We start from the raw sequence: 24,481 nt of genomic DNA, 5'->3' as shown, positions 1-24,481 counted from the left end.
ACATCTTTTATACCAGGAGAGGAAAAAACAACTTTGAGAAAGTTTTTGCTAAACGGGTCACATGTGTTCATTTCTCTGAGCAGTTTTCTGTTAGCAGTGACAGTGAGGCAGTCTGAATACAGGAATAGCCACTTACTCTAAAGGAGTCCCTAGACAAAATACTTGTCTCCACACCAGTTTCCTGTCTGTAAAATGATAGGATACGCCCATCTCACGGGACTCTTGTGGGTAGCATACTGTGGTCAGTGCTACAGTATGTCCACGGTGGTGTTCGTGTCACCAATAACCTCTATGGAAATGCACCTAACCAGACGTGCTTACAAAATGCAGGAGATGGCTGAGCAGCATTAACTGCCTCCTAGGAACACCCCCCAGCCTTAGAAGTTGTCCCACCTTGGACACAGTCAACACATGCTATGGGGCAAGGGCTGGATTGACTGAACCAATGGTCCAGGAGGTTTGAGTCCTTGCCTCACGATGTGGCCTTCAATTCCTCACGAGTGACAGCTGCAAGAGGCCAAGGCCCTCAAACAGTTTCTGCTGACCAGTTCTCCAGGGGCATGACCGAAGGTGATGAGGTAGTGTCTTCACCATGCAACCACTTGGAGGCGAGTTCCCAGGTCACCAGCCAGGTGAGAACTGGCGACCCATGGATTTCCCTCAGCCCAGGCAGCTGGCTCCAGCTACCACGATGTGAAGAAGTCAACTCCAAGCTGCCATTCCCTGTGTCCTCTCCTCCTGCTGCTCTCCACACCCCCTCCTTTCCTCTGCTCTTGGCTTACTGGCCTCAGTGAGCCCCTGCACTGCAATGGTTAAGAAGGAGCCCCCCAAATAAAGAGGAGTGAGCCGCTCTGTGTGAGCCCACACACAAAAAGATGACAGGACACGCAGAAAATGGTCCTTTTCTAAATCAATACAATTTCTCAAATTTATTTTTTTCTTAAAGAAGTACTTCTAATCTCTGTCAAAAGGGAGGTGAGGAAAGGTCCTCCCTCCCTTGTAAACACTGAAATACAGATCTGAGAAACCAGGGTCGACACACACAAAAAGTGCATTTTACAAAATATCAACTAAAATATATTTTACATGAATTATGCTTCCACTGAAATTCTACCAGCTGCATTTTCAGGTTCGAAAAAATATTTCCACATCTAAGAGATTTCAAAAGCATTTAAGTTCCGGGCAGTGGACCTCACCTCCCTGGAGGAGGCCTGATCTCCTCCTGTTGGGTGAGGCTGGGCTCCTTAGCAGCCCCGACTCTGCCACCCTCTCTTACTGCCCCACCCTCCTGGACTGATGTCTTCCTCCAAACAGCTTATTCAGTAAGAGGCGACCCAAGTTTCTTCCCTTGGGGTTTGAGATTGGGCTTCCCATGTGTGAATTTACCTCTGAATGGTCCAGGCCTCACCTGAGACCAGTGACTAAAACAGGAGGAGCCTTCTGCTCAGGGACAGGGCAGGGCTGGGGGATTGCTGGGCGTGCCCTCAGGGTTTGCCTCCACCTCCTGCCCAACTGTCCTCACCCAGTGCCACCTCCTCAGCCTGTGGGGTCCATGTCTGCCCCTCTCTAGGGGAGGAGGACCCAGTGCTGCCCTCCTTGGCTCCTGTCCCCAAGGTGGTGCCCTGCAGAATTGCTGAGCATGCGCCTAGCGCCAGGCCCAAGCCACGCACCCTCTCCCCGTCAGGCTCCTCTTTGGTACAAATAGGAAAGAACTAGGCTGCTCCAGCCCCCACAGAGTGCCCCAGGGCCAGGGCCTAGTCCTGGCAAGGACAGCAGGGGAGTGAGCCTCCTAATCTACTCTGGGGAGCAGCATGAGGTGAGAACAGGGCCCCTTGGCAACAGGAACAAACTAAAAATGCAGGTCCTTAGCTTCTAGAGTGACTGGCTGCAGCTCAGCAGGTCTGTGGACTGATACAGTGTTGATTCTCGCTGGGATGTAAATTAGTGCAATCTACAAAAGACTAGGGAAAGGGGTGTAGGGGGCAAGGGGAGCCACAGCACTCCTTTGGTTTGATTTCAGGTGGGTGTGGCTTGAAGAGTCATGTGTGAAGTTCTGCAAGAGGTTTCCTAGAACCTCCAAGTGTAAGGCAAGAGGAGAAGTCTTCAATAAATCAGGTAGCAATTTTCCTTGCCCCCTGCCCCCACCCCTGCCCAGCTCCCTTCTGCTCTCCCAGACATGACAAAGCCCGCGTTAATCAGTTAACTTCTGGGAAGCCAGACCTGCTGGGTGGCCTTCACCAGGAGGTGGACAGGAAGCTGACTCCCACGAGGGGGCCACACCCATGACTGTGAGGGCTGGTAACTTGTCCCAGCACCAAGGGCTACTGCAAGGGCAAAGGAGGAATGCCAGAGAAAGGCCCCAAGTCCAGGAAGAAAAAGTCAACGCTCTGGGAGCCAGGCGCTGGCTCTCCAGGCCTCAAAGGAATGGGCTCGGAGCTGTGCTAGAATCTGGGAGAGCCTGGTCCCAGGCTAATGGGGAGGCAGCGGGTCACAGTGGGTGAGGTAAAGCTGGCTCCCATGCCCCCTTGAAGGGCCCAGGGGAGGATAAAGAAGGGCATGGTTCCTGAAGGACCTTCCCCCAGTCCCTTCAGGGCCCATGCCCCTCAGGCTTGGACCAGCCTCAGGGAAGACTGCCTCTTTAGGAGCCTCTACCCATGGACCCCAGAGAGGCAAACTGGGCCAAGCTGAGGGTTCTGATGCTTTTCTTATACCCTGGCCTCCCCTTCCCTCCCATGGGGCCCAATCCCACAGGGGCCCCTGCCCTCCCCCACAAGAGAACCACAGGCCAGCCACCTCGAGCTCCTGTGGCCCCTTAACCAAGTGCTGTGCTTCAAGCAGTGCCCCCTGCCCTGAGCCCCATTTGCCTGTGGGCAGCCCCAGCATGGGTGTGAGGAGGCTACTGGGGGTTCTTGAGGATGCGGCCATGGCGGAAGTCATAAACATGGCGGCAAAGAAACACCAGCTCAGGGTCTGTGTCCTCGGGCACTGTGCGGTGTGGCGGGGTGGAGTAGTCCGCAGATGGGGGCACCAGTGCGGTCTTTCGGCTGGGGAGCCCCTCGCCCCGGCGCTTGGCCATGGCACAGAATCTGCAGTGACACACCATTCACAGCTGTCTTAGCAGGAAGACCAGTGCCTTCCCCACCCTGCCCAGAGAGCTGGACATCCCCTCCCGCCTCCACAAGGGCAGCTGCTGCCTCCATTTCTGTCCTGGGGCTTATGCCCTCTCGGCCAACCACCAGTCCATCTTCTTGGTCACTGGGGACCCACACCTTCCAAACCTCCCTACCAAACACCTGCCAATTCTCCTTGATTTCCTTCTGACAGCAGTATCGTAACCATCCCCACCCCTGAAACTCTGTCCCAATTCACTCTGCCTTAAAAGGGGAACAATTTTATTTCTTTTCCTATAAAAATCAGATGAAGGAAGCAGACTGGAAAAAAGTTCTAGGAGGTCAGGTCCAATGAGTCAAACCCCCTGGGGATCACAGGCAACCCATGAATAGTCTGGGGAGTCTGAGGGGAGAGGCAAGCCAGAGGCACAGGGCACCACCCACCTGCAGTACTCGGCAAAGGTCAGCACGTAGCACTTCTCTTCAATGCAGGCCACACTGTTCTGGTCTTGATGTCGCGATGCAAACACTTCATTCTGCAAAGGCTCAAGGGGAGACAGAAGGAGGTTGGCTACCAGGGTGGGAAGCACCTAACTCCAAGAGCAAGATGGACATGAACTCTGCTGGGACTCCTGACCCGAGATAGATTAACTCCAGCTAGCGCCCAGGAAGCCAAGGAGCTTCCCTGGAATTTCAGCCTGACTGTTCTCATCAAACAGCCCAGGGTATTCCTCCTAGGTACTGTCCTTCTCAGGAGTAGACAGGTGCCTGCTCCAGCCCCTGACTGACATCAGCCTCCTGACCCCAACCCCAGCCCAGAGGAGAAGAGAGAAACTGGTGCACATCCTCCCGGTTAGAGGAAAAAGGTCCCAGCAAGGGAAAAAACAGCAAAAGGGAGTCCAGTCTGGGGGTGGAGCAGCCACACCCAGATGGCATCACCTCTCCGAGTGCAGGGCTTGGGAGACACCCAGGTGTGTCAGGAGAGTCTTTCCTCCCCTCCCTCTCACACTGCAGACACGAAAGGTGTGCGCCCCCCCTTCCTGTCACCAGAATGTATATACTTGTTCTCATTCTGGCACCCCCTGCCTTGGGGGCTCCCTTCCTGCCCCCCAACCTTTCAGGACAAAAGACCCACTGAAACATGAACTGGGCAGTGTTAGGAAGAGAGGCTACAACTCAGGCCCTTCCCCAGGTTCTTTGGTGTCCAAGGTGACAAGTTCAGGGACCAGACCAGCCAGTCTGCTGCCCCATACCATGTTCTCCATGCCCCTACCTCCCCGCCGCCAGGCAGCTCACCTCGTGCATGCTGGGACTACGGCCACCCTGTAAGTGCTCTGGTCTGTAATACCACAAGAGGCTCATCATCAGCTCTCCTGAGGGAAACAGAAGCAATCAGGGCTTGAGCTGGCAACTCCAGAATGACTGAGATGGGCAGGCGGGCTGGCCACCTGCCCTGGAAGCTCATCCAACTTCAAAGCCTGGGCCAATCCTGTGAGCTCCGGCCACCCCATCCCCTACCTTGGGCCAAGTCTGGTAACTCAGTGGCCGAGAATGCTGTTAGGCATGGAGGAAGAAGGAGAAAAAGGCACTGACAGGTGAGGCAGGGTGATGGGTGCCCAGTCCTGATGGCCGGAAAGGTTAACGAGCTGATCCAAGCCAAGCCCAAGGCTGTCTGCAGCCCTGAGCAACAGACAGATGCTGGCTTAGAGGGAGGCAGATTCTGCTAAGAACGCGGGACACTAGTGCCCGGCTGAACTCTAGGCAGGGGGTACCTGATTCAGGGTTCTCCCAGAGGGCAGAGATCTTGGCCACATAAGGTGTGGACGTCTTTCGAGGGCCTGACTTGAGCAGGACAGTGTCCCGGACTCGGATCGTCTCTCCATGCCGCTCCACTGCCTGGTAGCTCTTTCGAATGGCTGGTTCCGGTTCATCCTGAGCAACAAACCAGTGACACAAACAAGGCTTGTGGGGCCACTCTCAGCATGGGGCGGGGGGAGTGACGTTGCTTCCCTCTGTGTCCTCAGAGCCGTCAAACCACTGAGGACGGTAGACTACGAAAGCGGTGAGCACTCTGCCCCGCTCCCTGAGCCTGACTTTCGGGGCAGAGTGGGAGAAAGGACGATAATGAGAGCAGAGCTGAGAGAGTGACTCGAAACTTCTGGGACTGTGTCTGAATGCCTCACCCCTGACAGCTGGCTTTCGCGCTCCAAGCCCCCAGCACTGGGCGGTCCTCAAGTTTCCTAATGGACAGTCTGAGTTTGACTCTTAAACCACCACGGTAAGTGGTGAAGCCTTGGGTAAATTACTTAATCTACTGCTAAGCCTGTCTTCTCATCTGTGAAATGAGGGTAGTTACAGGACCACAGGGCGCGGCGTACCTCACAGGGCAGTGGCGGGGATGAAAGCAGATAATGCATGCAAAAACTTCACTCAGTTCTGGCCCCTCAGAAGTGCTCAATACATTTTAGCCGGCATTCTTCTCATCATCCCAGACATTCCTGTGTCACTAATTTCCTATGCCTATCCCCATTTCCCCTGTACATACTTATCTAAAAAGTCTCCAGGGAAGTCCTCTACTTTACAATCCAGGATGAGAGGTGAAGGCTCATCAGAAGACCTCTCTGAGAGTCAGTGATGGAGATGGCAGCCACCAGCTGTGACTGACTGTGTGTTCCCGACTCCCCAGGGTACAGGGCACCGGATCAGGAGGGGCTGGGGGAGCAGGCTGGGCCAGCGTGATCACTTCCCCAGGGTAAAACTGAGCTGGAACCCCTTGTCACCTCTCAGAGTGACCAGAGACAGGGGTGCCTGGGACCCAGCTCGCTGCAGATCCTGTGTCCCTGCCACCACTCTCCCTTCTCCCCATTGGCTGGGAGCTGGTGCTCACCAAGACATAGACGGCCTTCTCGCAGGCAGCCCCGACGGGCACCCAGCCATTAGTGCGGCGGCGGCGGCGGCGGCGGGGGCGTGGGCGCTGGACACGAGGCTGCTTGGGGTGGCTGGGCCTGCGGGCGGCCTTGCTCCGCGCGGTGTGCCTACAGCTGGAGCCCGTGCGCAGACCTGACTTGGAGCCACTAGGAGGCTTGGCGCTCTGAGGGCACGCACGGGCTACTGTCTGGGGCTCCGAGGTGGGTGTCTGAAGATGGGGGACGGGCTCTGCTGCAGGTGGCACGCTGGGCACAGGGCACCCCAGGAGGGGGTGGGCAGGTGAGGCAGGGTGGCCAGCTGCCGGGAGAGGAAATTCCAGCTGGCCCAGGGATCTGCAGCCTTCTGGGAAAATGAGAGAGGGAATCAAGGCAGGTAAGGACAAGCAATGAATCCCCAGCACCTCTGCTTGCAAAGCCTAAAAGTGAAAGTTGCTCAGTTGTGTCTGACTCTGCGACCCCATGGACTATACAGTCCGTGGAATTCTCCAGGCTAGAATACTGAAGTGGATAGCCTTTCCCTTCTCCAGTGGATCTTCCCAACCCAGGGATTGAACCCAGGTCTCCCGCATTGCAGGCGTATTCTTTACCAACTGAATAATCAGGGAAGCCTGCTTCCATCTTAATTCTAAGTGTGAACCCAAAGGCCAATGTGGTGGCAAGTGGGGTCAGAGGCCCTTAAGGTAGATGATCAGTGACTGCCAGGGGTTTTCCTTGACCTTGGAGACTGGCCCATAGACATCTCCATCTCCTCTTCTAGCCTGAAAGAGTGGAATGGGAACAGCATCTCTACCTCTGACTTAATATTCCTTTTCTAAAGGCCTCCACAGTGCTTGGGAGCAGGGAATCTAAAGCTAGATAAGGATGTGAGTCCCTGATCTGCCACTCGCTAGCTGTGTGACCTCAGGCCTAAGTCACTTTACCTCTCAGTGCCTTGCCACAGAAGCAGTAGTTTCGAGTATCATGTAGTGTGTCCTAGGTATTTTTCTGTCAACTCATCTCATCCTTCCACAAGCCCATGAGGTGGGTACCACTACTCTCATTTTACAATTAAGGAAACTGAGACAGAGTGGTTATTGGTTTGTCACATGATCAATCATGTGGTTGGGAAGAACATTTCAGTCTGGCCTGAGTCTGTGCTCAATTAACATGCCATATGGCCTCCCATATATAAAGCACCAAGAACAAGCACCTGGCACATGGTGCTTACTGGTGTCCCAGGGCAAAGGGCTAAGGGTCTTGGGTCTCACAGGTTAGGTGACTAAACTTAGGGAGTGGTACAGAAGAGAAATAAAAGTCTAAGAAGCAGCCTGTTCCCATTTCTCCAGAGCTCCTACTCACGCCAGAACCTGAAACAACCAGTCTGGCCAGAGTCAAGCGGTCTATTAAGTTGTTTTATAGACCCCTTCGAGAAGGGCTGTGGAGGAGAAGGCAGAAAGCCCTGAGAAGGCATGGCCCCTCACTTCACCAGCAGCACGGCAGATGTGCTGGCCAGCATGGCTCTGGTCATGTCATTTCTACCCGGAAGGGAGCCTGGGGAGGCATGTGAGGAGGACACTCCTGCCACTTTGGGGGCAGAGAGATCACTTAGGGCTGTCTCATCAGCTGCAGCATGAGACTCTCAGGTGTCTGATCTTGCCGAGAAGGTACACACCAGAGCCACAGGCCCCAACAGCAGCATGTCTGTTCTCCAGGTGTGCCCACCTGGTCCACACCTAGCAAGGCGATGCTAAGTCTGAGCATTACTTCTCTTTCAAGGCCTCTAATGCCAGGATAAGACTATCCTAATACAGCTGGCCCCACCTACCAGGCCTGGTATCCACCATCCCTCCCATAGATACTGCAATTGGTTGGGAAGCAGATGGTCTGGGTTCCTGGGAAATAAGGAATTCTAGTTTTCCTCAAGGAAGGCAAAAGGGACATGGGAACAACCTGGCAAAAGTGCTAATTTCAACATCTAACTCGCTACTCAAAGTCTAAGAATGGGTATCCCAGTGGGGAGGCAGGAGAGACTGTCCTTGCCCTTTCTACCACCACAGTGCTGCCAACTGCCAAGTCAAGAAACGTCTATAGACAGCGGGGACACAGCAGGGCTGCTGAAAACTAAACACGGCCTCTTCCTGGGAATTTCCTAGGCCGATGACACAAAATCAGGGAAATCCGCCTTTCTCAAAACCCCTTGCCTTCTCACGCAGTTCTAGATGCCAAGGCACCCCACCCCAGTCCACAGCCCACCCTCCTGGGACACCACATCTCAGAGATGCCCTGGTATACCCCACCTCTAGTAGGCATACCTGCTGCAAAAGGCATTTTGTAGGGGCAGCCGCCACAGGCAGTGCCGATGTGGGTAAGAGACGTGGACAACATTTCACAGATGCTGTAGCCATTTGCTCCAGTATCCTCGTCGGAGCAATAGCGAGAACCCCACGGAGGGTGCTGGAAAGGGGTGCCTGCAGGCACTGAGCTTGGAGCCAAGAGAAGCCCCTCGTTAGGTGCAGCCACTGGGGACAGCTTGCCCTCGGGGAGCATGGGGCAGGAAGAGTAACCCCCACACTGCAGCCCGTCTTGGCTGCAGTACAGATAGAAGTTGCCCAACGCGGTGAGCTCAGGCCGACCACACAGGCCGTTGTAGTCAGCAGGGTTGCCAGGCATCGGGAGTGGGGAGAGCTGTGGCGTGGGGAACGAGGGCTGGTGCAGTTCCTGCTTGGGGGCAGGTGACTCCTCGCCGGGGCGCCCAGGCTCCGGCTTCAGGGCTGCCTGGCCCCCCATCAGCAGGGGCAGGTGTGGGCGCAGCCCCAAGGGGCTCTCCAGAGCCTCGCTCAGGGGCTGGTAAGGTGGCAGGCTGACGGGCCCACGGGCAGGGGCGGGTGGCCAAGGCTCCTCAGGGCATCCTTGCCAACCTGGGCCTGCAGCCTCCCCAGGGCCAGCCCCTTGTCGGGCCTTGGGATAGTTCTTGCCGTTGACCTTGGCCCACTTAGGCCTCAGGCCCTTGGGTGCTGGTGGCTCCACAGAGTGCCCATCTGCTTCAGGGTGGGCACGAGGCGGCCGCAGGGGGAGCTCCCGCTCCTGGCTCAGCTTCAGGAAGGCAGCTGCATTCAGGCTGGCCAGTCTCTTGGGAGTCGGATCACCATCTCTGCGGGCCCCTTCATCCGGTGCCAGCTCTGGAGACAGGTCCCGACTTCCTTCTCCGAGGTTCCCAAGCCGGGGCCGCTTCTTAGAGGAGGCCCAGCCTCCGGCGGCCCGGTCACGGTCCCGGCTACGGTGGGGGTCTCCTCCTCGGCTGCGACGGGTGCCCACCAGGCTGCCGGTCTCCTCCCGCTCCAGCAGCAGGTTATTGAGGGCCTCGGCGTTGAGGGAGGCCAGGCGCCGCTTGCGGGGCTGTGAGAGGCCAGTGTCCTCGCTGGATGGGGCCGGGCTAGGGGGCTTGGGCAGGTCGGGGGGCAGCTCATCGGCCTCATCTGCGCTCCGTGGACCAGCCACACTCTCCAGGCGGGTCAGCAGCACTTTGCAGGTCTTGGGCTTCCCAGGAACTAACGGGCGCTTCCGCAGCGGGTAGTTCTTGCGGCGCCCTGTAAGGTGCTCTGGGCTCTCAGGAGGACCTGGCTCCACACCCTCTGCCCGCTGTTCCACATTGCTGCCTTCCATTTGCAGGGGCTCCTGGCGGCCTGTGGGGCCCGAACTCAGCATGGGAAGAGACTTCCTCCGAGTGTGTGTCATGGAGTATCTCCAACCTGCAGGACAGAAGCAGGCAATGAGAGAAGCCTGCCCTGGTCTGCCTTCTCCCCCACTGAAGCCCTTCCAGCACCCGCTGCAGTAACTCTGGCCTACCCTCACTGTATTTCCAGCCTGGATTTTCTTAGGACCCCTCTTCCAGAGTGCAAAAGTCTAGTGGGGTCTGGCCACCAGCAGCTGTGCATGGACTGGCTACCCCACACTCCTCTGAACCAAGCACCTGGGGAGCCTACAGCGTGATGCAAATCCAGAGTCAGAAGACAGAAAAGGCTGGGGACAAAATTTGCAGCTGTTTCCACCTGTTTTTCTCCCACTGGATATTCATCACAGGACAGGAAGAGACTCTGAGGACACTGAGCCAGGATAGGGGCTTGGGTGGTGAGAGTTCATCTAGTCCTTCAAAGACATGATCAACCCCTCCCCCTTCTCAAGGCCTCTGAGATTGGCCAAGGAGGATAAGGAGATGGACAGTGAGAAGCTGAGATGAGGAACCTGCCTGCTGGGCTGTGGAGAAGGCCAAGTCCAGTCTATGAGGACACCTGCCTGGCAAGTACAGTGGATGGCCATAACCTGGGTATTGCTGCAAAGCCCCCTGAAGGGTGAAGGCCTGGCTGTGAGGAGCCTGGGAGGGGAGGTATCAGCCAGCCCCTGGAGCCAGCCCCACCTTAGTTTATATTCCAAACAGCCCAGTACCTGGGGGAGGGATGGCAGTAAGGTTGGGGCCAGCATTCCCAGGAAGGAGACTCACGGACCACACTCTAGACCTGTGGCACAGCCTTAAAAGTCCACCAGCCACCAAGAGCTGGGAAAACAAAGTACCAAAGAGAAGAATTGACTCAGGGGACAAAGCCGCTCAGCCATGTTAGTCCAGCCCTTTTTATCAGGACTCCCTCCAGGTAGGCAAGATGTCAGAAAGGGGCAGGATGGAGGAGAGAATCATAGGAAACATAAAGCCCCAGGACAATGCCCATGACCAGGCATCACCCCCTAAATGTGCACGGCAGACACCCCCACCTCCAACATACCTGGGGCCCCCTGAGTCTCCTCCTAAATGAAAAAGGCTGTGTGCAGGAAGCTGGCATGGCATAGGCAATGAAGAACTGAGGGGCGGGGTGGGGGGCTGCCTCCCCGGCCCTTCCCCGTGTGGAGGTCTGTTCAATCTCTACCTATACTCCAACAAAGCAAGGTGATGCCAAGTAAGGTGTCAGACTGGGCTCTGCCCTCACCAGCATTCTGCGACCCCCCTCCAGCTTTTCAGCTTAATTTCCCTACTGCTATTGTTATTCACTCTCACTCCACCAGAGGAGCTGGGAGCAGTCCCTGCAGGGCCAGGATTTAACCCTGAAAGTCCCAAACCTGAGGGCTCCCAGGGAGTCCAGAGCCCTTTCAGTAGTTCCTGTGGCCTTGGGCCAGTGTCTGGGATCACTGGATCTCTTCTTTCCAGAGATAAGCCAGACTAGCTAAGAAACAGTGCTTTGAAAACCAGGCTGAGGGCAGTGTGGGTTTCCCTCACCCCTGAGAAAGAACTTGGAAAACTGGAAAAGGGAGGCAGCATGCCAGGCATTGCTCTGGCCACGTGCGGGGACCTGCATACCCAGAGACCAAGCCCCAGGCAGGACACAGAGTCACAGAAGGCAAATCCATTCATTCTTGAAGCACAGACTGCAGTGCCCCTGAAAAATTCCAGGCATCTGCTAGGCTCCCTAAGACTCTTGCTTCTCATCAGGGGGACCACCCATCCCTGATTGCTCAGCACGCTTATTAGCAATGCCTCATTTCACCTTCAAAAGCATCCCAGGTGCTTACAACCCCAGGCCCTTCCCTCACTGGCAGGGCACCCCTGTGCCGGAGGTGAAGGAGCAAGAACAAGGAGAAAGACATTTGTATTTCCTGGGGAAGTCTGCACCCAGGCCTCCTCCACTCCCAAAAGGCCTGGAGAACAGTGAACAGACCACACAGCTGAGCAGGGGCCAAAGCCCCTCAACAGGCCCCAAGTTACCACAGCAATCAGCCTGGGAATGGCTGGTGGCCAAGGCTGAGGTCACCTGGCCTTTAAGGACATGGACACCAAGTGCAGAATAAGGAGGGGCAGATGGGAAAGGGAAAGCAGAGGGAGGTGTTTTCAAGTCTGGTCAGTGAAGAACTCTTAGCAGACTGAGGAAGGACTTGGTCTGTTCTCCACCCCTAGTTGGCTGGTAGACCGGCCACATGCATGGCCCAGGGATTCTGGGATACTTGGCCCCACTCAGTCTTTCCCTCTCAACATGAAAGATTAGGAGGGGAGCCTTCCACTTTGTGGAGCTGTCCCCAGAACCTGAGAACCTGTTTCCTGCAGAGGATTTCACTCTTGCATCTCCCTCTCAGCCCTCCAGTCCCTCAGGGACACTCACTGTCCCTGAGGCTAATGCTCCAGGGAAGCCTCTAAATCACAGGGTGCAAGTCACATTTCCAAATCAAGCACAAAGGCCTCCTGCAAGCCTCTCCTGAATCTGCCAAAATCTCGTCACCTGCAGAACTCCCAGCTCTCATGTGGTGCCTAAGGCAGCCATGGCACTCCCCCACACCCCCCAGGAGAGGCTGGGGTCTCTGTTGCCTACCGCACTCACTCCAGACTGAAGAGAGTGAGTCATGCTTTGAAGCCACATGGACATGTGAGAACTTCGGCAGCAGCTTTTCCCTGGGGTGGGGCTGGGTGGAGGGGGCGCCCAGCCTGCCAGGGCCCCTCTAACCTGCGGGGGGTGGGGGGGGGCAGTTCAATGGGAGAAGATCCCATTGAACCAGGAAAGCTTGGTTTCCCTTTTAGCCCTGCCAAGCCCCCTGCCGTCTGTCTCTCCCACTTACAGACTAGCTCTAAGAGGAACTTCCTACCACTGCCAACACACCACCAGGGTGCCTAGGTTCTCGGGCTACCTTCCTCTTCTTTGGGAAGCCCTGTCCTCCAGGGACAGGTGGTCTGGGCTCCCTTGGGAGAAGGTTCCTAGGAGAGACTCCCCAGGGCATATTACAGCTTGCTGAGACCATGTCAAGCAAGCTCTCACTGAAGAAAACCAGTCTGACAGCTGCCATGAAGCACGGTGGCTAGCTGGTGGTCCTCAGAGCCAAAGACCCATTGAATCACGAGGGAATCCAAAATCACAATTCTGCCTGGCTGGGTGAAGTCATCTCCACAGAAATAGAATAGGGGGAGTTTGCCCTCAAACTGTAGCAGCACCTTATACCCAGCTCCCACCACCACTAGGTCAGGTGGAGCACACCCCAAGGTACTGTGTGCAAGAGCAGGTCAAAGGCCTGGAGGAGATGGGCCATGGGCACCCGAGGGGCACGGAGGAGGAGGGTGGGGGCCTGAATGAGCAGACTCAGTCCGGCTCACTCCTGCAAGCAGAGGCTGCACTGGGGTGGAAAGTGGCCCTCAGCCCTGCCAGTGGGTCTCCCTAAATTACCTGGTTCTATACCACACCCCCACCTCACCCTTAGGGGTTCAGGACCCATGCCCCACCGCCACCCCGATGCTCTTCCTGAAACTTCTCTTACCACTGCACTTTAAATTCTGGCTTTTCAGTTTGGTTTATTCTTAATGGGACTGAGTACCTGGCGGGGGGGGGGGGGGTGCGGTGGTCCTTAGTTAGGCAAGAGCTGACCAGGTGGCCTCCTGGGTGAGGGTCAAGAAAGGCCCTGCTCCAAGCCACCTCCCTACAATTACACCTAAAGCCACACAGTTGGAACCGAGCTAAGCACTGCCCACCTCTGCAATCTCTTTTGGAATAATCCCCACCTCTCAAAGGAATAATACTTTTTCATGGACACTCAGTTTCTTGAAGCTTCTATCAGAGAAGAAAAGCAGCAAGAGCACAAAGGCAAGCTACTGTTCTTTTAAACTCAGTTGCTGTTACTTCATGGAAAAACAGAGAGGTGAAGCTGCTGAAATTCTTGTGATAAAGCCAGATAAAGATGAGGCTGGTATCTCTTGAAGCCCCCAGAGCTGGTACAATGTAAAAGCCAAAGGTCTAAGTCAGGCAGACCTGGACTTAAATGCCAAGTCTGCCCATCATGAATAACTTACTTAACTTTGTTGAACTTCAGATTCCTCATCCCAAAGAGACACATCAGAAGGAACCTTACTTAAGAGTGGTGGTGAGGAAAAAAAAAAAAAAAAAAGAGTGGTGGTGAGAATGATACTAGGCACCATGCAGGAGCCAAGCAGATAGGAACCGGGCAGGCCAACATCCCGGGGATCCCCCACTTTCGGATCCACAGACAGGGGAGGGCAGCCCAGCTGTGGCCCTCAAATCCCCACACTAGGAGTCCAGAGCCAGCGGGGGTGGTGAGAAATCTGAAAACGTAACCTGTACCTGAACCCCGCCCTTCAACTGTCCCACTGAAGACACCCGAGAGCCCACCCCAGGGAACCGGGCAATGCCACTGCTTTCCCGGGAGGGACCCAGTGTGAGGTGAACTGTGAGGGGCTCAGTTCACAACGCAGCGAGAGGGCAGGGGCAGACACTATCCCACAGACCCTGAACAGCTCCAGGCCTCCAAGAAACAAGACAGGCGAGATTTTCAGATGCTGAAGACCAGGGGGATGGGGTCAGAGAGCATGCACTGCCTGCTGCCATCATTTGCCGGTGGCTTCAGCACAGACACCCAGAGAGAGCAAGCCAGAAGTCTTGGCTCTGGCAGCTCAGAGTTCAAGCCCCAGGGTTCCGCCCCTGAGGAGAGAAGGCCTCCCTGGTGCCCATTCAGCCTCACTTGCTGTGGGTACACGATTCACTCTGCAGTCAGGCTGGGCTCCTACAAACACCTGGGTAGGAAGCACCAAGGCCGACCAAAGGGAACTGGCCTGACCCGTCTGGATGCGGCGGTTTTACAGGCTGCCCTGGGGCCTGGTGGCCATCTGAGGAGCGGGGTTCGCCTGCCCCGGAGGCAGCAAGCCTATCTCTGGTCTGTCAGACCACCTGCTCCTCACACTTCACGCTGGGGACTCCTAACAGCCCAGAGAGGTGGTACAGGGAAGGTCCACCCCTAGCCGAAACAGGGTCCAATGTGGCAACCAGTCTAGTCCCACAGCCCCAGCGTTGGCTACTCCTGTCCACTCTGACCCTCCCTGCAGGAGCGCCCAGACACAGAGGTGTCCAGAACCTCCACGAACTTCTGGCTCTGGACACAAAGTCAGATGTCATGCATGTGTGTGCTAAGTTGCTTCAGTCGTATCCGACTGGTAAAGAACCCGCCTGTCAATGCAGGATACATAAGAGATGATGGTTCAATCCATGGGTTGGAAAGATATCCCTGGAAGAGAGCATGGCAACCCATTCCAGTGTTCTTGCCTGGAGAATCCCATGGGCAGAGAAGCCTGGCAGGCTACAGTCCACAGGGTTGCAAAAGAGTCAGACATGACTGAGCGACTTAGCATGCACACACAGGAATACAGTAACAGTAGAATAGGTGGAATCTCCTCTTTCTCACTGGAAACAGTCAGTTCCTAGTCTTAGGGCAAGGCCCCTCCTGCAGGGAGAGGGCTGAGAGTAAAGGCAGACAAGACCTACCCCTTGGATCTAGAAGGCAGTCTATACACACAGCCCCCTGAGCTGGGACAGTGGGCAGAGAGCACTGTATTTTAGTCATGTCACAGTGCTCTGCTGTAAGAAACTCAAATCTGACAAATTAGAAGGTAATCACATGCAATACAAAACTAGTCTTTAGAGGCTTTCTTTTAAAGGCACTTGTCCTTGCCAAAGGCCTTGCCTTCCCCTAGTTTCTTTCAGGTGGCCTGCTCCAGTGTGCACTCAGGGCAGGTGTCAGTCTAGCTAAGTCAGAGCGCCCGCCACTCACCCCCAGGCACATGGCACCTCTTGTGACCTTTGCTCATTCGGCCAACATTTGCTGGCCCCTTGCCACAACTCAGCGAGGTGAGACCCACACAGGGCTGGAAGCCACTTTATGCTGCCACTAATCCCAAGTGGGCTTGATCAACGAACAGCTTGAACTTCTCGAACCTTGGCTTCCTTATCAACACAGCAGAGTTGTGAGCATCCGGTTAAATAAGAATGGTATACAGCAGGCGATCAGCACAAGCTCATTCTTGCCCCCACATGTCAAGTTATCAGGCTAAGAGCTGAAGAAAAATGCAGAACAGACTGAGAAACTGGAGCTTGAGCTGGTAGGAAGACAGAGGACAAGAGTGTGTGAGAGGGCGGTGGCAGGGTGCTCAGAGCCTGGTGGAGAGAGCTCAGCTTCAAGGCAGCTTCCCAGAGGGCACACCCGAGATGGGACTTCCGGCTTCTTCCTGAGGGTCTACTTCATGCCAGGTGTACCAAGTCCAATGGGAAATGGGTAGCACTCTGGAAAATTTGCTTCACAAACATTTGAAAGGACAGGAGACAAAGGCAACTTTCCCCAGACTGCCCACCGCTGACTCCATACATTATTATTCCGGGCTGAGGGACAGTGGGGCTCTGGGCTAAGTCTCCTGCAGACTCTCCCCCCTCAAGACTCCACAGTGCCCAGGCCAGAAGCAAATCTCCCCCTGGGGCAGGACCTATTTGTTCCTGGCAGTGAAAGTGCGGAAGAGATACAGCAGGAACAGGGCCACGGAGCCTCAAGGCTCAGCAACAGGCCCACCAGGAGGAAACCTCAAGGACTGATGCCCTGTCCTCCAAAAAACACAACAGCTCACCAGCCTGCTCCAGGTACTTGCCCAGGAATGGCAAAGGATATGTGGCTGGTTCAACCACCAGGACACTCCAGGAACCAATAACTTAGATGTCTAAGATGGCTTGCCAAGACCAGAGGTGCTATCTCGTGTCTTGAATGAAGAAACTGGCCAGCCAGGCCAACATGGGAGCTTTGCCCTCAGTGTTCCCAGCGAAGTGCTGACCTCCTGAATGAAACAGCCGTGGGGAACAAGACCCAAGACCAGGCCTTCCCAACCTTCTGCCAGCATGAACAGAACCACAGGCAGTCCCTATTAGAGTTACAGGCACCTAACCTGAATATCTCACTAATTAACTAAGTGTTTAGTGCCACTCCCATTATGCAAGCTCTGCCGGGACAGGTGGGGTCTGCCTTCCTCACCAGTAAATCTCATCCACAGGGCTTATTAAGAGCTTGTTGAACAAATGAAGATCTGGCTGCCCACCTGCTCCCCTTCATATAACATTTCTACCCTAGACTGATGGCACCCCTTGGAGACTAGGACAAGAAACTCTGACCTCAAAGCTCTCCCTCATCCCCAGAAGTCCATCATGCCTCTTCAGTGTAATCCACAGTTCAATGGGCTACTGTAGGAATTCTCTCATGTTACACAGCACAACCTTCTTCCACTACCATCCTTCTCTCTCCCAACCTGCCCAGCTATCTCGGGGGAATATTTCTTTCATTCCACATCTTACAGTCACCATCACTCTCATTCATCCTTGCCACTCCTCACCCCCTGGGGGCTGTTATCATCTCATCCTAACAAGGAGAAAACAGAGGCAGAGAGGTAAGAGAACTTGCCCGCACTCCCGCACCATTGAGGGCGGAGGCAGGGCAGCTGGTGTCAGTCCCCAAGTCCACGCCCTGAACCGCAACACATGATGGCTGCTGAGTCACAGGCCAACAAGCCTGCATGTGCAATTTTGCTTTTCTGAGCTGTTTTAATTATTGGTATTAACACATTATTAGTTTTTCTTGATTTTTCACCACAAAGGAATTGAAGATGTACTACGATTAAAAGGCATCTATGTACTGGCTAGGGAACATATACATCATTTTAGACTGTTTCTACAGAAGAGTCTGCTCAAAGTTCCCAATATGTTCTTAGATGCACTTCTAAAACAAACCCATTTTGTATCCTTGAAAGGGGTAGGGGCTGCAAAGACAGGTTTTCTTGATTTTGCAGTAAATCTAGGAAAAGAATCTAGAGTCCCCCCACACATCTAACCATGTCTTTTGAATCAGATGAAATCTCCAGCATGAACTGCAATGAAGACTGAAATCTGGTCATCACACTCCAATCAGCCATCTTAATATTCAAAGACATATTACCTGACCTCTTGGCTACTTCTTTGGGCTGAATAAATTCAAGTCTTTTCAATTTTCCCTGATCATATCTTACAGTCATTTCATCTATTTTACAATTTTTTCTACACTCTGTCCAAACTCTGTGAACCCCTCAAGGCAGAGAACAGCTCCGCCCCCAATACAGATAGGCTTGCCAAACCTGACTCCATCTTCCATTCTGACATACAAATCACAATATCCTGGCATCAAGCAGCACCCTAATACCTTTCCTGTGATATCTATAAAGACCCTCTAAAAACTGATAATTCAACTCTAGGACATTCCCTGGCAGTCCAGCAGTTAGGACGTGATGCTTTCACTGCCGGCCTGGGATTCAAATCCTGGATGGAGGACTAAGATCCTCCAAGTCACATGGCATGGCCAATAATAGTAATAATACACCTCTAAACCATCTGACCAGATGAAAACGTGATTAACAAACTGAATTTCCTCCAGACACTTTTAGACACGCAGCTGCAGTTGGAGAAGGGCTTAAGTGTGGGCCACCCCTCTCCTCTTCAGGCAGGAGCATCTAAGGAGGGTGAAGGCCTAAACAGGCACTAAAGATAGGAGGGAAATAAGGGTGGTCAGCACCACTCAGGTGAGACCTGGGGGTCACCAGAGGCAGCAACACACCAAAAAATGTAGACCCTGAGTTTCTGCCTGGCTTGATCCTGTTAACTAAGACAAGTTACTTGTCATTTTTTGTCCAGGTAACTTGGTTATTATGGTGACTCAGAAATAAGTTCCTGTTTCAAACCTCAGGGAGGCAGAGAGAAAAAGCCATTCTTTTACTCCTGATGTTTGTAGAGGATCTCAAGGGTAGTGTTATTTTTTTTATTATTATTTGGTGGGAGGCTGAGTCAGGTTAATAACCACCCAACTTTGCAGGTGCTTCTCACTGGGAAAAATGGAATCTGGATGAAAATCCTTCCCAGGACGTGACACAAAGTCCTGGACATGACTTAGCCCTGAGGCCTGCTCACCAAACCCACAATCCTCAGACCCTCAGCCTCGAGACCAAGTTGCCTAGGGCAGGAAAGCAATCCCTCCCTCGGAACCCCAGGGCCAGGCTAGTGCTCAGCCACTCTGCAAAGACAGCTCAGTGGAGTGAAGGGCACTGGTCTGGCCCTGAGCAGGCAGCCTGCAGCACCCCCGACTGCTGCTGCTCTTCCTCCCTTCTCCCTATTAGCTGGTTTACTGCTCATTAGCGGCAGAACCAGGAGGTGGGCAGGGGAAACATAAAGGAGCTGAAATTCAAACCAGTCTATTTTACTCCAGTTAGGTGCCTCCCATAAAACCGGGCAGGATTTCATCACCCAGGACCTCCCTGTCCCTTGTTCCTTGGAGGTCAAAGCAGCCTGAAGGTGAAGCACTGCAGAATCTCAGGACCCCAGGCCCAGGGAGCCTATGCTTCTAATCACTACAGGTTTTTTACTCCATCTTCTCAGGGGAAGCTGGCCCATCAAGGCTGGGGACCCGCAAGCAGACCACTGGGGCTGCCCTCCGTGTTCAAGCGCACTCTTCTTGTCCCTCCAAAGTCCCCAGCACAATGGCAAGTTCACAAAGGAAGTGAGTCCTGCCAGACTATGCTAGCAAATTCCCATAAATGCTTGGGCCAGGGTAGTACTGCTTATGTAAAATGCTTTCCCATTGAGAGATGCTGCTTTATTTACATTCCTCACAACCCATTCATAAAACGGAGGCCCTTTAATGTTGGGGCTGTTCGTATAATGCTCCATAAACCCAGCAGCTTCAACTGGCAGCCTTAGTTCGACACAGGCTGCCTCTCAACTTTTTCCCCTTAAGATTTTTTTTTTTCCTCTTTAATGACTCACCTTGCGACAGGGCGCTCAGGCCAGATGTTGCCGGAGCAAGGCCAAGAGGAGTAAGAACAGATAAAAATGAAAACACACAAGTCCTCCTGAGTGCTGGGACAGAGAGGTGGGGAGGAATGAAAATAAATAAATCGAAAATCCCCATAGAACACCAATGTGAACTACTCATGTTGAAGGCTGAATCCCTTCCAGGTTTACTGAAACTTCCTTTAAGGATGTCAAAATGCTGCTGAACTTAAGCCTCTACAAACCAGAGATGATGTGGAGGAATTGTTTTTTTTAACCCCAAAGGAAAAGATAGAAGAAGGCTCTTTCTGGTTTTAAATTTGCATTGTGGATGAATAAAAAGGCAGAAAATTTCTCTGCTTCTTCGTACAAGTGTTCCATGGGCTGCTGGATCTAATAGGGGCAAGATTTGCTGAGTGAAGAAACTCAGACAAACCTCAGAAAAGAGGAAGGGCTGTGTTTTAGGACACACAGAGAAAACAGCCTGAGCAGCTGAGAAGAGAGGCCAGGAGATTCATTTGGAGGTAGCCTGTCTCCTGCTACTGTAGAAGCAAGGAGGAGAGAACTAGTAGGGATTTTTTTTTTTTTTTTAATTGACGGGGGAGCGGTCTGCATTGCCATGGCAACTGTGAGGGGTGGCTTTCCCGCTTAGAAGGGAAATGCTGGTCCATTAATCATCAAACTGGGGCACAAAAGGGAGGTTTGGGGGAAAGGGGGTGGATGCAGAATTTATTTTTTCCACTGTTTAGACTCACATCAGTCACCAGTCCTTTCTCCCATCTCCCCATGGTCCAGGGATGGTAGTAAACAAAAATGGAAGTTCCGAGAGAGCTGAGATCATAAGCTGTCCTTTCTGATGGGTCCAGTGTGGGGTTGATCATGCCTCCCATGTCTGCGATGCCCCTATAAACATCTCCTCCAACACCAGTCCCCAAAGCCCCATTCACAGGCCAGACCAGGAATCTTTCTCTTCTGCTCTCAGAATGGTGTTTTCTCCCCTATTTACACCCAGGATTGAGAAGAGATAAAACATATGGATTCATTTAGCATGGACAACAAGGAAAATTGCATAAGAGCAGCAAAGCCGGGTGGGGAGAATGGCCTGGTGAGGTAGGAGGAAAACAGGATTACAGCCCTTTTCCAATTCATGTCTATATGGTGTCATGTGAGCAATCCACAGGACAGGCTCTTTGCGAGCTGGAAAATCAGAAGCAATCATTTGCTCCCCATGCTAAAGCACCCCAAACATGCCCTATGCATGTGCCTTAGGCAAAAAAGGTCGGAAACCACCAAGGACTCCATACTATCTGGAGTTCTGGGGAAACAGAAGGGAAGGTTTCCCCTCTGCTCCCACTCAACTAAGCGGTCAACTGCTTTTATTCATTCAATAAAAACGATGTGCACAGCACTGTATCACAAATCCTGGAATACTCACACACACACACAGGTTTAATATTCATACTATCCTTATCCTTAAGAAACTTCCAACGGACAAAAGCACTCAAGAGGACGCCATGTTATAAAACCCAGGGTCACAATCTTACAGGCAACTAACGCTGGCCTGGAGTGGCCTGAAATGAAGAATGAGTAGGGTTCAAGGCAAGAGAAGGAGGCGGCAAGGGACTCTTAACTGGGGACAACTGGGGGAATCATGAGGAGCAAAGATGCAGGGTGATAAACCTGCTCAGCACATCAGGGCTAGGGGAAAGCCTTAAGGGACACTGTCCAGGATGAGACTGCAGGAAACGGGGAGTCACTGTAAGTTTGTGGGTAGGGGAGTGACATAGGGGAAGGAGAGCTTTATGAAGAATGATCTAGCAGCTGTGTACAGAAATGGATCAGAAGGGCCAGTGCAAACAGGAGGGAAAGGAAGGCCATGACAACAACATAGGCCTGACATGGGAACAGCAGGGCAACAGAAAGGAAGAAAGACAGGGAGAGGAACTCTTCACTGGCTGAAGTCTACAGAGCAAACCCTTAACTACTTGATCTGACTTGCAGGAGTCTCCTGCCAGGTGAGAGCCAAAGAGGGAACCATTGTTTTGGTCATTCTCCTTTCTGTCCTGGTGGCCAGACCAGGTCACCCCCTTCTGATGCCCCCAAAAGAAATCACATGAACGCTAGGTAGCCCCGCAGAAGACACAAAGACCTTGAGATGCTTCATCATCCTCTGGATCTTAGACATACAATTAAATTCTCTCAGAAAAAAACTTTAAGTCTCCTGCATGAGGTAATACCTCCCTTTCTTTCCCACAAGCCTCAACTCCACCCAGGCTGGGGTCTAGACCCTCCTGGGGAGAGGGACAGAGGGTGGCCATGAATTAACTCCATGCTCAGACTAAGCAGGGGTGACAGGCTGCTTTCCCAAAGAGGGATTACACTCAACCATAGCTGGGAGCAGCTCATCATCAAAACCTTCCCGGGGCGGGACCCGGATTTTTAACAAAAGTCTACACTCTAAACACCCTGAGTCTGTTTTTGTGGTCCCAACTCTTCCACTAAGTATGGGATCACAGGACAGAACACAGGAGCTCTGAGTAGGTTTTTACAACTGGAAAAACGGCACCCAGCTTGGTCACTGGTGGGGTCAGAGGGGCTGACGGCTTAAGTCACTGGTTCCTAAATGTCCTCTAGTTGGTCAAGGGCAGTGGTGTTCCTCCAGAACACACAGTCTCTCTGGGGATCTTTTCTCTCTTTTTCAGAAGGCACGGGCGTGGAAAGGGTGGGAGGAAAGTCTCTCTGGGGATAGGAAACCTTTTTAACTTAATCATTAAATTCCTGCCTTTACTCAGCTTCTCCTTTCTCTCTGTGAGTACCTTTTTTAGCTAAAGAAAAGTGCTGAAGACGGTTGTCTAGGAGCACTTCTGGGAGGTATCTCCTTCCTAGTCCCCAGTCCAACTGGTCTTCTGCCCTCTTAAGACTAGGGACAACAGGAGACTGGGAGATGTCCCAGGTGGGATTAGCCTTTTGGGCAGACTCTTCTCGCTGAAACACCTCATTCCTGGTAGGCTCTAGAGCTTCTCACCGAACTGTCTCTTGGGCAAGTCCAGAAACCGGGTCGCCACTGGCCAAGCCCACTGCGTGCACACCCCCACCTCTGCCCCACTGGCTCGACCCCACTCTTTCCAGAACAGCAAGTCGATCCGAGACTGGAGTCGTGAGCCAGTGCCGCAGCTCCTCCAGGCGGTCGCCCCGGCCCCCGCAATCCCCGGGGCAGAGTCCGGCCCGGTCGCCCGCCCCTCGGGGTGGGTGGCTCGGACCCGCTCCCCTCCCCGACGCCACCACCTGCGCCCGCTCCGGCGCCGCCTTTGTCCGGCGCTTCGCCGCCAAGCGGGCCCCTCGGGCCCGACCTGACCCGGCCCCCGGCCCCGGAGAAGAGGCGGCGAGGCGGGCAGGGCAGGGCCAGGCCCGGCCGCGAGCACTGGGTCCCGCTGTCACTTGGAGGCGGTCTGACAACTTCGATCCCCCCGCCCCACCTCGGACTCGGCCGCCGCTTCGCTCGGTCCTCACCGGGCCTCCCGCGGCCCACACTCGCTCCTCGAACCGGTTCCTTTCCTTCTTCGGCGCCTCCCTTCCTCCCAGTCCGATCAGGTCGAGTCTATACTATCCCCCGCCCCGGCGTGGCCCCCATCCCCTGCCCCCCATCCAGCAATAACCGGTCAGCTCCCAGCGCGGGAGGGCGCCCCCCACCCTGTGCGGGAGATCCCGCGGCGCCGCCCCCGGCCGCGGCCCCTTGCCTCGGGGACCGCGATGGGGGGAGGGGGCACGGGGGGGCGGGGGCCTCGCCGCCCGCGCACTCGGAGGCGAGCCGGCTCTGCTGAGGCCAAGAAACGACCGGCGTCCTCCCGCCCTCAGCGGCCCGGGACGCCCGCGCCGCCGCCACCCGGCCAAGCTGCCACCCGGCGGCCGCCACCCACCCCGCCCCCGGCCTGCGAAGCGGGCGGCCCCCGGGGGCTGTCACCTCGAGGCGCTCCGCGCTCCCCGATGGCGGGACCGTGGCGCCGGACCCGGGGGAGAGAGGCGGCGCGAGCGAGCGGGCGGCCGCACCTGCTTCGCGTCGTCCGTCCGTCCGTCCCTTCCCGGGCTGGCGGGGGCGGCGGCGCGGCGCGCTCGGTGGGGCGCGCTGACGGGCGACCGGTCCTCTCCTTCACTCGTCTGCCTCCCTCGTTCGCTCCCGCCCGCCCGCTCGCCCCTTCCCCCCTCCTCGACCGAGGCCCCTAGCTCACCGGGACGGCGGCGCGGACGGCGCGGCTCTAGGCGCCCGCAGGCCCCGGCCGGGCTGGAATCCGGCGGCTGGAACCCCCCGGGGGCGCTCAATTCCCGGGCTCCACGCTGCTGCGTCAGCGCCTCCTCCTGGGGGCCGGGGCCGGGCGGGCGGAGCGGGGGCCGCAGCCGGGCGGGGCCGTCGGGGGGGCGGGCGCGCCTGGCCGGGGCGGGCGGACGGCGGGGGCCGGACGGGCGGGGCAGGCAGCCGGACGGGCGGGCGGCGGGGGCCGGGCTCCGGGATCCGCTACGCCGCTCGCGGTTCCCCCACAAACTCCCCGAGAGCTGAGCCTCCGCCGCCCTCCTTCCTGCTTCCTCGTCCCCAACCAATCAGCAGCGCGCCCCTCTGCCAGCTCCGCCAATCAGCCGCCCCGCCCTGCGCTGGCCCCGCCAGCCAATCCGGCCCTCGGCTCCCCCTCCCGGTCTCCAACCAATCAGAACCGTGGGTCGGTCGTCCCAACGCAGGGGGCAGCACGAGGCGGCCGGGGGAGGCGGTGCGGGGAGTGGTGGGGCCTGGGGGGAGGGGTACGGTGCCAAGGGTGGTGGAGGAAGGTGGTTTTCTTTGCCG

General features: G+C 55.1%; 1 protein-coding gene across 3 annotated transcripts; it reads right to left on the bottom strand.

Annotated features, from left to right (window-relative positions):
- Positions 1-898: 898 nt before the first annotated feature.
- On the bottom strand, positions 899-24,060 carry BAHD1 (bromo adjacent homology domain containing 1). 3 transcript variants are annotated; one of them, XM_065940432.1, is made up of 7 exons: positions 23,877-24,060; positions 8,329-9,765; positions 5,998-6,380; positions 4,883-5,042; positions 4,407-4,483; positions 3,555-3,655; positions 899-3,086 (listed from the first exon to the last, which is right to left on the bottom strand). In XM_065940432.1, exons 2-7 carry the CDS (start codon positions 9,749-9,751, stop codon positions 2,897-2,899), a joined length of 2,334 nt encoding a protein of 777 aa, XP_065796504.1. In that variant the 5' UTR covers positions 9,752-9,765; positions 23,877-24,060; the 3' UTR covers positions 899-2,896. The 3 variants fall into 3 exon arrangements, with proteins under 3 accessions (XP_065796504.1, XP_065796505.1, XP_065796506.1); XM_065940433.1 differs by having other exon boundaries at positions 5,998-6,377; XM_065940434.1 differs by having other exon boundaries at positions 3,555-3,646; positions 23,877-24,059.
- Positions 24,061-24,481: the final 421 nt, after the last annotated feature.

The sequence above is a fragment of the Muntiacus reevesi genome, chromosome 7 (assembly GCF_963930625.1).
Source record: "Muntiacus reevesi chromosome 7, mMunRee1.1, whole genome shotgun sequence".
Classification (NCBI taxonomy): domain Eukaryota; kingdom Metazoa; phylum Chordata; class Mammalia; order Artiodactyla; family Cervidae; genus Muntiacus; species Muntiacus reevesi.
This window is presented reverse-complemented; position numbering and strand designations above follow the sequence as displayed.

Bases quoted from the DNA above. Each gene is read 5' to 3' on its own strand.
- BAHD1 (XM_065940432.1), bottom strand. From the start codon at position 9,751: ATGACACACACTCGGAGGAAGTCTCTTCCCATGCTGAGTTCGGGCCCC. The intron at 4,484-4,882 runs GTACCCCCTGCC...TGTTTCCCTCAG, and splicing joins CTGGGAGAACCCTGAATCAG to GAGAGCTGATGATGAGCCTC. The intron at 3,087-3,554 runs GTGGGTGGTGCC...GTGTCACTGCAG, and splicing joins ACCTTTGCCGAGTACTGCAG to ATTCTGTGCCATGGCCAAGC.